Below are 12,110 nucleotides of genomic sequence, written 5' to 3'. Positions count from 1 at the left end.
CCTTATTTAAGTTCTTTCTCAATTAGGTTTTGTTAGGTTTACAAGCTGATGGAAAGCTTCTACCAGTTTAGGTCCCTTGAGCTGACATTTAGCTACTCACTTTTCTAGACAGAACATAGAATACACTAAAATTCCCAGAGGGACACCCACTCATTCTCAACTGGTTTCTGTACATTTCTAAGATGCAAAATACTAGGAAAAATGCAGGAAAGTTTCATTTTTTTGGAAAAGTAAAGAAATGATTTATTAACTGAGTGCTAAATTTTTTTAGGAGTGAAGTCTTTGGCTGGATACAAGGTCTAAATCCTGAAGTTAATACTTTCAGTTTTCTTCTAATTTGCAAAAGCAGTCTTACTACGTCAAATACGGATTCATATGATGCTTTCAGTGCAGACAAGTAAGAAGTAATTCTTCCAAAGCATTAATGAATTCCTCAAGGTTTCATCCCACTGAGATACTAGATATTCAGTTGTAAGGTAGTGCAAGCTCTTCTGTCATGATTTGATATAAACAAAGGTCCATCTCTAAAACTGTTTTATTTCTTATTAAAGTTTATGATTCCTGACACTAGTCTCAGCTGGGCATTTCTCTTACTAAGACCTTAGTAGTAGTTCAGCTACTCATTCACTCAGATTTTCATGTTCTGTGTGCAGGCATTCAAATCCATGTGCCAGACACTGAAGACTGAAATCCCAAAACAGAATATTTGCTTCTAAATTCTGTCACCTTTTTGAGGAATAAGTATTGCTGCCTTCTGTATACTACATTGAGCTTTTCTATTTATACATTCTCCATTCCCTCAATAAAATTAGAAGGGGTGCTGCTCTAACATGCTGTCTGCCCAAACCATCTCGGCTGTATTCACTGCTATCATTATGTACATATACTTTACATTATTTGATAGCATGTAAAAACATATTCAGGTTCTGTCTAGATATAAAATATTAAATGAGGCATCATTGCAAATAGGGCAGAGAGAACCTTCCATTTTTGTCATTTGACAAACCAAATAACTTATATGACAAGATTAAAAAGGTATGCAGGAAATGGAACTTACTGGATGGGCTTAAACTCCACCACAGAAGCTGGATCTTCCCTATCGAAAACTGGACACGCAGGGGATTTTGAATAGCTATCTACTGTGATCAATCCCATACAGATACTTAGGATCTTTGTTAAAAAAAAGTAGTCTAAGCCCCAATATCTGTTTGCTCTATTTTTGTCATAGTTTTATACATGATACTCTCCAAGAAACAGACTTTACCATTATTATAAGACTGGTGTCTCAGAGAAGCACAACAGGCCCTCACCTGCCCCCAGTTTTCTTTTAAAGGGGAGCTTGGGAAGAAGGCTGTTAACAAATTCTTAGCCTTTATGGGCTGTCTCAGTCAAACTGCCTAAATTTAAATGCCTCTGGTTTCCTGTCCTCTTGCTTGGAAGAGTGAGATCAAAGACAGATTGCTCATCTGTGTTAAATGAGTTAGTTCCAGTGGTCAAGTAAGCCCCTTATACCATGCCCGGGAAGGGCAGATGTGCAGTGCAGAAGATCCTGCAGCCCTACCCAGAATACTGGCATCAAGTCTTTATTAAAAACACATCCCCAAGAGTACTGCAATATAGGACTTTGGACAAAGGCAGTGACCGTGTTTGTCATCATACTGTCTTGAGATGACGAACTGACATTTTCCAGGTCTTGCAAGTGTTTTGCTACGCGCTTGAATTTTACTTCGGTGGGTTTATTTTGGAGCTAAACAAAGTGAGAAAACAGCCAAATATTTATCAAATAAAGGGGAGAGGGTTGTTGGTGGTGTGCCTCCCCAGTGCAAAAGTTGCCAGAAATGGTACTTCTGTTTCTTTTGCACTCCTTTTTCTGCATTTGTGACAAGACATTGTTAATCCCTTAATGGACAAATTTATTACCTGGATAAATGCTGCTTGAGAGATTCATGGTTTGCAGGTAGTTATGGCAGCGTTCTTTATGTTCTTCCAAAGAGCTGCGCTGCTTATAACTGCGACCACAGTATCCACACTTATGGGGTTTACCAACTGGAGGAAACACAATTAATGACGAGATTCAGATGAGGTATTCAACAGCATATTAACAATGGTAAGGACAACAGGAAAAAAGTGCACCCCAAAATTGCTGTGTTCAACGGAAGAAAGGTTTTGTAAATTAAAAACCCCAAAATTAAAACAAAACTCAGGGAAGACTAGTTGTATATCTTTACATCAACAGGCCAATTCTGTGGGTGCTGCAAGCTGATTGTAGATGATTCACATCATTATCTGATGTGATTGACTGAGACATTAAATCTTCAAAAATGACATCTGCACATGTTAGAACCTGAGACACCTTCAAAGGTCTGAGTTACTTTAGTACCTACCCCCACAGAGACTGCCAGCGGGGAAACCAGTGCCGTAGGTAGAGACCTGCCCACAGCTGGATGTCAGTTCTGATGTAAAGAGAACCAGCCCAACCCTTTTAAGAAAATGTTAGATTTCGCATGTTTTCAGCTTCTGGAAATTCAAGAGAAATGGCATGACAATTTCTTTTCTGTATTACACCAATCCAGATCTAGCTATTTCTAGGAATTTTGCAGCAACAGTACTGTTTTGTGTACTTCTGGACTTGAATTTTCTGTCTTAATGTGATTTCACAATTTTAGATGGTTACACCATTTAACATTTGAATCTTATTTACAAATTCTTAGATGAAAATCAGATTCAGACATCCAACTTGTTTTATAGTGTATTGATGCCAATTTGCCAATTGCATGAACTAATCGCTATGTAGAGTTTATGCATTGTCTCTTAAACCACAGAATCCTCAGAGTTTGCCAAAAGTGTCTAGGTGTAATTTCATATACATATGAAAAACTATGTTTCAAATTGTGCATCTGTGAAAATCAATAACAGCAAGGCAGAGGGTGGTAAAATACTATTTTAAATAAATGCTTTCCTCAATCAGGCCAGGAAAAACAGGAAAAGTGAAAATTATTTTGGACATCTGGGACCAATGCTAAGGATGTATATGCTAGAGAAGAATTTCCTTAGTTTTGTGCAGGACAAAACCATCACTTTGAGAGCTCCCCTTCTGCCACCCAGAATTTGGTCCCAAAGCCAACTTTCACAAGTAACATTACCAATGACAATTCCAGCAATGGGTATTGGAGGTCTCCCATCTAAATAATTTTCATTTCCAACTTAGCTTGGGAAACTAGATGAGACAGGACTCTGCTTTTAAAGGCACTTTAAATGTGCTAAATTGGTTTTACTTCACAGAAGGCATGTGACTATGGCTTCTGTCAAACAATGAGGTTCATGATAATGGAAAAGTGCAGCTATTCAAAAATATTTATTCATATCTCCATATTACTGTTGAGACAAAACGCTGAAAAATTCCATCAGAGTCCTCTTTTGTGGAAGATTATTATCTTTCCCTCCTCCACCCTCTCCCTCCTCCCCACTCTTTCTCTTTCAAAGTACTTGTAATAAGAAGGTGCAACAAATAACTTCTGCTAAGTGCTGCAGGTAGTGTTCATTCCTTAGGTGGAGGATGACCACCAGACTGAGTTTCAACCTTATGTTATCTCTGTACGCAGCTGATGGCATCCAAACCCTAAAACATTGTTCAGCTTTAACTCATGTTCGTAGTTCCATGAAACGGATTACTCACACGAGGCTTGTAAGATGAAACCCTAATACAGAAAGTTTTAATCAGCCAAGAACTATGGGAAAAAAACTCAGTTCTTTCAGTGAAGAGTTATGAGTGTGAGATGTGTTTAGTCATTTCTTTGCTGCTAACACACTGTGGCCACCTCACAGCTTGGTTAACCCCAAGATGGGGTTACTTGTCTCCCCGGGGTGAGAAGAATTCTCCGGTTTGGTGGCCACCCCCATCTTCTTAACGAGTGCAGTGATGAGCAGCCCTGGCTAGTCCCAAACCTTCAATTACCTGAGTGAGTCCTCAGGTGTCCCGTGAGGGCATCCCTCCGGCGGCAGGCGTAGTTACACAGGTGGCACTTGAAGGGCTTTTCACCTGAGTGCAACTTTATGTGGCGCAGAAGGTTGCCCTTCTGTGTAAAGGAAGCTCCGCACTGGTTGCACTGGAAAGGGCGTTCTCCTATGGGGAGAAGGAGAAAATATGTGAGGACAAAAAAATCTTACGCGGTAACAAGAGAAAGATTTCAGTGAGAAAGTTGTTTTCTCACTGCTGCTCTGTGACTTCCACCGGCTGCAGGTTTGATATAACATGAGGCTTTCAGACTAAACCTGCCAGTTTCTTAATGCTTCACTGGCTGGGTCAATTTGATCTGAAAATCTAATTTTTTTTTTCTAAATCAGAATGGCACATCACAATGCAAATTCAAACTCATTTAAATAAAGTGACTGCAACATTTTGTGTTGAAGAGCCACTCTTCCTGATCAGCAGTTTTGGAATAAACCAATATCCAATTTTGCATGTTGTGGCATTTGGTGGGGTTTTTAATGTGGCTTTTTTCAAAGGGTCTTTAAAATATGCCACTGAAGCAGCAAAATAAAAAGGAAACTCATTAAAAATGCATTTCAGGATCACAAGTTCATTTCAGCGTTACATTCTTATATTTAAATGAAAGGCACTTCATTATAACAGTTATAATAACTTCTTTTCATTTACATTTTCCCTGTATTTTCCCTTTCAATTTCTTCTCCATTACCTGTCTGTCCCTAAGCAGCCAAATCAGGAAAGAGACAGAGAAAAGAGAGAAAGAGAGAGAGAAAAATCACAGAAGTTAAGACAGTGCAAAGGAAGCCCTGCACTTCCATGCCGAAGTCCCAACCTTTCTCTAGGTAAGGTATGAACAGAGAAGCTGCACAAATGGGCTCTGATGGTCTACACTCAGGGAAAAACTCAAAGAGACACAGCCTTGATGAGTCTAAACTTGTGGCTGGTATCAAGGAAATGAATCAAAGCCTTTGCAAAAATTAATATGGTTGTTGTTTGCTTTTTAGTGCTATTTAAAATCAATAGGCTCATTTATTACTTTGGGGCTTTTTCTACAATTTAAGATGGATGAAGCCTTTTCTTAAATCAGTGGGAAATAAAATATCTTTCCAGTTGCGCACCAGGTAGGAATAAGGGAAAATCTATACATGAGAGCGCTCCATCAGCCGGAACTGCTTTTGCATAGCCCTCAACTAAGTCAAACCAGGCTTTGAAACTCATTTTCTGAATTCTGTTTCTCTTAGGCATAAAGTTAATCTGCTGTAGTAATTATAATGTATTGACAATATTAGAAACAGCCTGTTCTTAGTCTTGATTTTCTTTATATAGCAATAACACTGAATTTACAGCTTGAGTGTTTAAGTTAAAATATGCAAAAAAATTAAAAAACTTCTTTCTTCTTTCTCATTTAAATATCATGTATTATTTTGCACACCTAGAACCAACTTTTATGTCCATACATGTGCATGTGATCATTTCTGACTTCTGGGTAATGCAGCAGAACAGCTGAAGTTCAATTAGACGGCAGCACAGTCCCAACCCAAAAATCTGAAAACTCGACCCCCAGGGCTGGCAGCTTTAGCATTCAGCAAACAGTAAAATTAGTCCACTTTATGGCAGGATATTTTCATTGGTCAAACAGTTTCAAGCAGAGCAGCATAGTCCCTGTCAAGCCAAATGGGCTCACTTTCTTTGTTCATCAAGTAGTTCTGTTCATCTAAGCAATACCTACAACTGGTTCAGCTGAGGTGGCCCACAAAAATGCCAACATAAGCCTTACAGGCCTTTGCAATGCACTTCATAAGCCATGCACAGTAGTGGTTGGGGAAAAAGAAAACAGGTGTCTCTCTGCTTTACATTATAATCTTTGAAGTAGTTACTCAGTGCGGAAGGTATTTTTCAGAAATGGACTGAAACAGTAATGAAGAAGTCAGCTCGTCATGGGGCACACAAATTCAGAAGAAATGGTTAATTCTTACTCATCAGCTTTTCTAGCATTCATTTCTCTTACTTTTACTCAGAGGAGTGTAAGAGGAGAAACAAGAATTGCAAGAGTACTCACGGAATGAAATGTAAAGTGAAATAAGAATGCAATGTATCTCTAGCCTACAGGTCTCCCAATTACAGGGTAAAATCTTGTGCTTGGTGGAAAAGACAGATGGATAGAGCATTTCAAACAAGACTGTTGCACGTCAAATATTTCTAGAAAACTTACAGTGGAATCAAATGTAAGTGAGCCTGCACTCATGTTGCTGTACAAGGGAAACAACACCACCTCCAAAAGACCCTGAAGCTATGTGTAGCTTGGCTGGCCCTTGGTTGTCCGTGCTGCAACTACTGGGGTGGGGAATGCCTGCCTTGGGAGCTCAGTAAAACTCCCAGACCTGCTAGGGTGCTGACAGTCAGTGATGGAAGGTTACTGGGTTTGCTGCTATACCCCCAAAATGAGGATGGGACAGGATGGAAAACAAAAATACATAATGACAGGTTTTTTCTAAACAGTCAACTTTGTGCGTTATTTTCATGCCAGTTCTGAACGGCACATACCTAACCTGGGCAGATTTCACCACATGGTGTGTAGCCATGGACAAATATGGGCCCAGAAACAAAAACTGCAATGGGACCCTGAATTGAATCAACCACCATTGCAGTGATTTCCAAGCTTCAGTAGGACCACAGGCCCAGGACTACCTATTCAATGGAGAATATTTATCACCTTAATCGAAATCTTTCTCATTTCTTAAACAATATGACAAAATCACCTAACACTGAGATCTGCAGAGCTCTCTTTCTTGTATTTTTTTAATGCACATTCTTTAATGGGCATTATCATTTGAGACATTCAGAACCAACTAACAAGATGTAAGTGAATTAACTAACAAGATGTAAGTGAATTAACTAACTGGTGACTTAAGTTAAAGGAGTGTACATATAAGGAGGCACAATATATACACACCTATGCACACACACACATGCGTATACACGTATGTGCATGCTGAGCAAGCAAAGCCTGAATCTATACGCTGAGGTCTCAGCACCAGGAAGCAGGAGGAAGTTTCTTTCTCCTTTCTTGATCTCCTTTTTCCTAAACACCAAGCAGACTGACAAGCTGGAGAAACTAAACCTACTCAAAGGGAAGGAGAGTGAGGAGAGTTGGGCATCTGTGAGTGGGATTCAGTCTGCAGATGGGAGCAACAGGTACGGTGCTAGGAAGCAGTCAGTGCTGTACAGCTGCCTGCAGGCAGGAGGGGGCAGAAATATCAGGTGCTGCTCTGCATATCTGCACTTGGCAGGTGCATTCATTAAAAGTAATTATGCCTTTTATCAGGCCAGGCAGTCATTTTATTTTGGCACTTCAGTGTGCTAGAGTTTTGTTCACTTATCAAATATTTATTTAAGAAAACCTTACTGCATATGCAGGTTTTACATGAATTAGCAGCAAAGTAATTCATTTGTGAGGCTTATTCCTTCACCAGGCATGTATTGAAATGGGCTTCAGCATAGTCAGTCAAATGTCTGTAATAGTATATCCCATTTCTACTTTAATTTTCACAGCGCGGCTGAAAGGAAAAGCAGTCACCACTGTTTCCCCATGACGTCCCTTTAATTTAAACTACCAGCTCCAAGCTCCCCCTCCTTTGCCAGCCCCTGAACAACCACCTGAGCTCACCCAAAGAGGCTGAGGACGAGGTGGGAGGGAAAGCAAAGGCATTCTTTCCATGAAAGGAGCCAGGGACACAACTTCATACCCTTTAGTTTTATTAAGTGTAAAAGAAGAGTGTCCTCCTGAGCAAAGTGCCTCTCATGGAGTGCTTCCACTCTAGCCTTGAACGACATTCTCTGATTAAAAAGTGGGTCTCATTGGCAAGGGAAGGCTCTGCCAAGGTTGGAGAAGTCTTGGAGTGACAGTCCCTGCATGGTAGCTCCCCAAGCACCCTTGGTAGGCATATGGGTCACTCTGCCAGGCAAGAGGTTTGGGCAGCTGAAGGTCTGTGCCGGGGATATGCCCTGGCACCCAGGGAGGTGGCCCCTGGGGATGCTGTCACAAGGACCAGGCAGCCCAGCTCATCCTCTGGAGACTCAGCCTGCTGGGTACCAAACAGTGCATTAGAAACAAAGGCAGCTCTGCCCACTGTCTCTACCTAAAGTCAGGTGTATCCTCACACAGGCCATTCAGCCCTGGTTCCAACACTGCCACAGACCCTCAGGTACCCAACACAGCTCTTCTTTAGCAGCAACAGCAGGTTTTTAATAAAACAGCAGTCTGCTTAAACAAGCACAAAGACTTCTACCTCTAAAGTAGCAACATAATGTTGCAATGATACAGCATCCTCTTCAAGCCCATGGGTCTGTTTAAAAAGCCTCGTGTGCAAGTCATTTTCCACATACATTTTATCAACTTTTAAAGGATCACACTAGTATTCAATGTCTTTTCCATGAAACTCTGAAAACACTTTGTTGATCTCACTCTTTAGTAATTTGGAAGAAATTGTTTAAGCACGACTATAGAGGAAGAAAGTGTGTATGTCTTCCCTGGCACAAGTATTTCAGTGGAATCTAATGATCAGACAAACCATTCTTAAAAATACTTTCAAAATATTTTAACACTCCCTTTCATTTGAATATTCATAAAAAGTATAAAATACGCTATTTATTTTCAAAGTGCCTTGTGCAGCACAACAGTACAGTTCAGTTCTTCTCCTTTGACTACAGATGACATTGGAGTTTAGATTGGAAACTTAATTTTTAGACAGTTTATATCAGGTAAGGTGAGACTCACTTTGGTATTTACTTCTTTGTTTGTTTCAGCCTCTTCATTTTTTTGTACTCTTTGAGACTATTCAGAATTTAAAAATTGAGGCAAGAGGATTCACTGCATTGTATAATGAAAAGCTATCCCTATGGAGCACAACATCTTTACATGCCTCTTTTACCATCCCAGTGGAAACCCTTTAGTGCAGATTTGACCCATGACAATACTTGTTTTTACTTCATGTGCCACTGGACATAAAATGAAACCATTTTTTTACTAAGGCTGCCAATACAGTTCTCCTAACATGTATTCTGCCAATCACTTTCATAATCACTGATCTATAATGAGCTTTGTTAATTTGTTGGAAACCTTAGAACTAGGTCAGTTTCAGAGTTAGCAACAAGTGAGTTTTTCTTCAGTGATTCTTAGAAATTTCTTGGAAATTAAACAAGATTTCTTTACTTTTTTTGAAATTTGATTTTGTTTATGTCACTTCAAACCAAACAAACAGCACAATTTCTAGACCAATAGATGAACTTCCATGAAAAAGGGGTCTCAATTCCTGTGCTGTCCAAAACAGCATACCAAAATAAACGAGGTCCAAATGCTCACTGATTACCTTACAAAAGGCAACATGTGCATGATACAGAAAATAAATATTACTTCCTAATATATGGCCAGTTCTTGTGAACTAAAGGAAAAACTATGGCAGGCCTTACCAGTGTGGCTTCGTTTGTGAACCATGAGCACATTGGGACCGATGCAAATTATCCCACAGATATCACATTTTAGCTTTCCGTTAGGAAGTCGAATGCCTCCAACTCCTGACATAGCCTTGCTGTCTGGGCCATTGTGTGAGCCATTAATTTTCTCTCCTGCGGCATCAAGCATTCGTAAATCCTCTGCACATTCTTCCCCATTCATTTCACAGGCACGCCCATTCTCTTCATCACTCTGAGTCTCTATTTTAATATTACCGGCTGAAAAAAACAATAGAGGATGCCACTCAGTTTTGTTACAGAACAAATATCGTGGCAAAGAAACAATCACATGACAGGAGTTAACTTCTAAACAGCATGTACAATATACCTAAATTACACAGCTATGAACACGACTATGATTCTATGGGCAATGCGATGAATTTGTAACACATGTAGCAATGAACAGTGAATATCAGTAAAACAAATACAAGGCATCCAGGGAGCTTGGGAACATTACAAGTCTGTTTCTAGGTTTGAGATTTTTGCATGTATAGCTTTCATTTTGACAATTCAGGGAAATTGGAATGAAACTTCCACTTCACAGGGATTTGTCCGAAACAGCTGTGAAAGTAATTAACCCATCAAAGACAATGGATGAAAATGAACAGAAAATGCAACATTCACCACTTGGCAGGGAGGTCCCAAGAGTCGTACTGAATCCAAATATTTGGTTTGCAGTTCTATGGGGTAAGCAAGGACAATAGGAAAGCAAAAAGTACAAACACTGATAAAGAAACTAGAGTAGGGAAGGATGGAAGGAAGAATTTAAGAGTAAGAACTACAATTACAGGAAATTAGAGGAGAAATAAGTACAGGTTTAGGACAGCAGGATTAGGATTGCTGAGTAATAGGAGAGGATTTCCACAGCTGTGAGCTACTATTAAAAACCAGTCAAAGGTGGATGAAGAACTGCTATGACTTTATTGGATAAATCCTTTGTGTTATAATCTCACAGGTGACAATTGCTTGCAGCCAGAAGAATAATTCAGGTGTAAATTTGGCAGAGCCTCACAACATGTGGTAATATGGAAGTTGGTAAATTTGATCTGATATGAACACGGCAAACCTTAACATTAAGGAAAAGGTCCAAGATTCAGATCATTTAATGCCAGTATTCATTCATCTTCTCTTCACAGGAATGTATAATGTTTTGTGTAGAAAAATAATCTTTGCTGTTATTTCCCCCTTTTCTAATCTGGTGAGTTCAGTAAAAAAAATACTCCTTCATTAGGCTGAAAAGACTGTTTCATTGCCCAAAGTCTTACTTTCCATACAGTAAAAAACCTCTTCTTTCACCTCACTTCACCCCAAAAAGGAAAGGATTTGCTTTAGTAGCTAGCTAAGAACATAACAGGTCAGTTCCATCCAATAAAGTCCAGGTCTTTTCCTTTTGTGGAACAGCAGTGTCATGGTAGCTTCATTCAAAAGTGGTGGTGTAGCAATGACATAATAATAAGCTAGAGATGAAACACCTTGATATTCCTTTGAAATGGAAAGGTTTGACAGACTCTTCTCTGGCACACCCTGCAACCTCCCAGGTGTCCCAGGAGAACGGCATGAATGTGACTGACAAGAGTATCTGACTCAAAATCCTATTGGGAAGCAGAAGCCTAAAAGTGGTCACATTTCTGAATACTGCTTGACTAGACATCTTTTATAAAGTCTAGCAATCTAGAAATTTGAATGATTTTTCAAATATTGCATTTTTTAATAGAAATCATATGCAAGACAGAATAATCTCATATCATAAATAGCAGTTTTCCTTTAAAATGTATGTCCTAAAAAGGGAATCATTTAGAGATATGGAAAAAAAATCAATTACCAAACAATGATTTACAAAGGTGGTATGGCTGGCTAAACAGAAGTGATTCTGCAAATTTACTGGACTACAACCCCATACTGCTGTTTTCACCATGACAAACTTAAGCAATAGAACTATTTGGCTTGAGCTATGACAAGATTTTCCATAATTTACACACCAAGTTTTTCCTTTTAATGATAAGAATAATAAATTAAATATAAATATATTATACAAAACAATTATATGCTCCTCGTCTGCCAGGGAATTGGAGAAGGTGGATTTTGAAGCAGATTTTCTGTTAAGTTAAAACAAAATACATGTTAACAAAGCACAAAGATCCGACTACTTAAGCTCTTTAGTAGTGCATGCAGACAAATGTACATTGCTCAGAAGCAAAATGACACAAACAAAAATCATAAAAGTAGGAACTAGATGGAAATGCTCTGTAGTGAGCTGAGTTTGCAGTATACTTACTGGAAAAAGATTTGGGAATTATTGCGTGAAAGTCCCTAAAGCCTTCCGCCCCGTATGCAGCTGCAATAAAGAAGGCAAAGAGGATGCTGGTTTGTGCTACTGCTAGCAGTAAATATAAAAGAATATGGCATTATTGCTATAAGAGAAATACCTAGGAGAAAGACAGAACTATCATCACAGAAGCAACACAAGCAGTTTAGGATGAAGGTGGAACAGCAGCAGGACAGCTGACAGGGGAATCCTGACCTGTCTAGAACAATTCCCTTTTGTGAAAATGCCCTTTTCTTCCAAAGCATCCAACAAGTTTTGTCTTGTTTCCTAAATGCATAATGCCAC

At 39.3% G+C, this 12,110-nt stretch overlaps 1 protein-coding gene across 14 annotated transcripts in view; it reads right to left on the bottom strand.

The window, feature by feature from the left end:
* IKZF1 (IKAROS family zinc finger 1 (Ikaros)) overlaps positions 1-12,110 on the bottom strand; it is a 50,980-nt gene that overhangs the window by 7,899 nt on the left and 30,971 nt on the right. For 2 of the 14 annotated variants that reach the window (XM_009075078.1, XM_009075080.1), the window contains exons 3-4: positions 9,458-9,718; positions 3,956-4,123 (exon numbers count right to left, since the gene is read on the bottom strand). The exons of 3 other annotated variants lie outside the window; for them this stretch is intronic. In XM_009075078.1, coding sequence (XP_009073326.1) covers positions 3,956-4,123; positions 9,458-9,718 — 429 coding nt within the window. Of the gene's footprint in view, positions 1-1,920; positions 2,047-3,697; positions 3,699-3,955; positions 4,124-9,457; positions 9,719-11,774; positions 11,835-12,110 lie in introns of all 14 variants that reach the window. 9 more of the 14 variants (XM_009075079.1, XM_009075081.1, XM_009075082.1 and 6 more) reach the window with 6 other exon arrangements.

This window comes from Acanthisitta chloris, unplaced genomic scaffold (assembly GCF_000695815.1).
Source record: "Acanthisitta chloris isolate BGI_N310 unplaced genomic scaffold, ASM69581v1 scaffold34975, whole genome shotgun sequence".
Taxonomy (NCBI): Eukaryota; Metazoa; Chordata; class Aves; order Passeriformes; family Acanthisittidae; genus Acanthisitta; species Acanthisitta chloris.
Note: the sequence above shows the minus strand (reverse complement) of the source record. Positions and strands in the feature narration are given on the sequence as shown.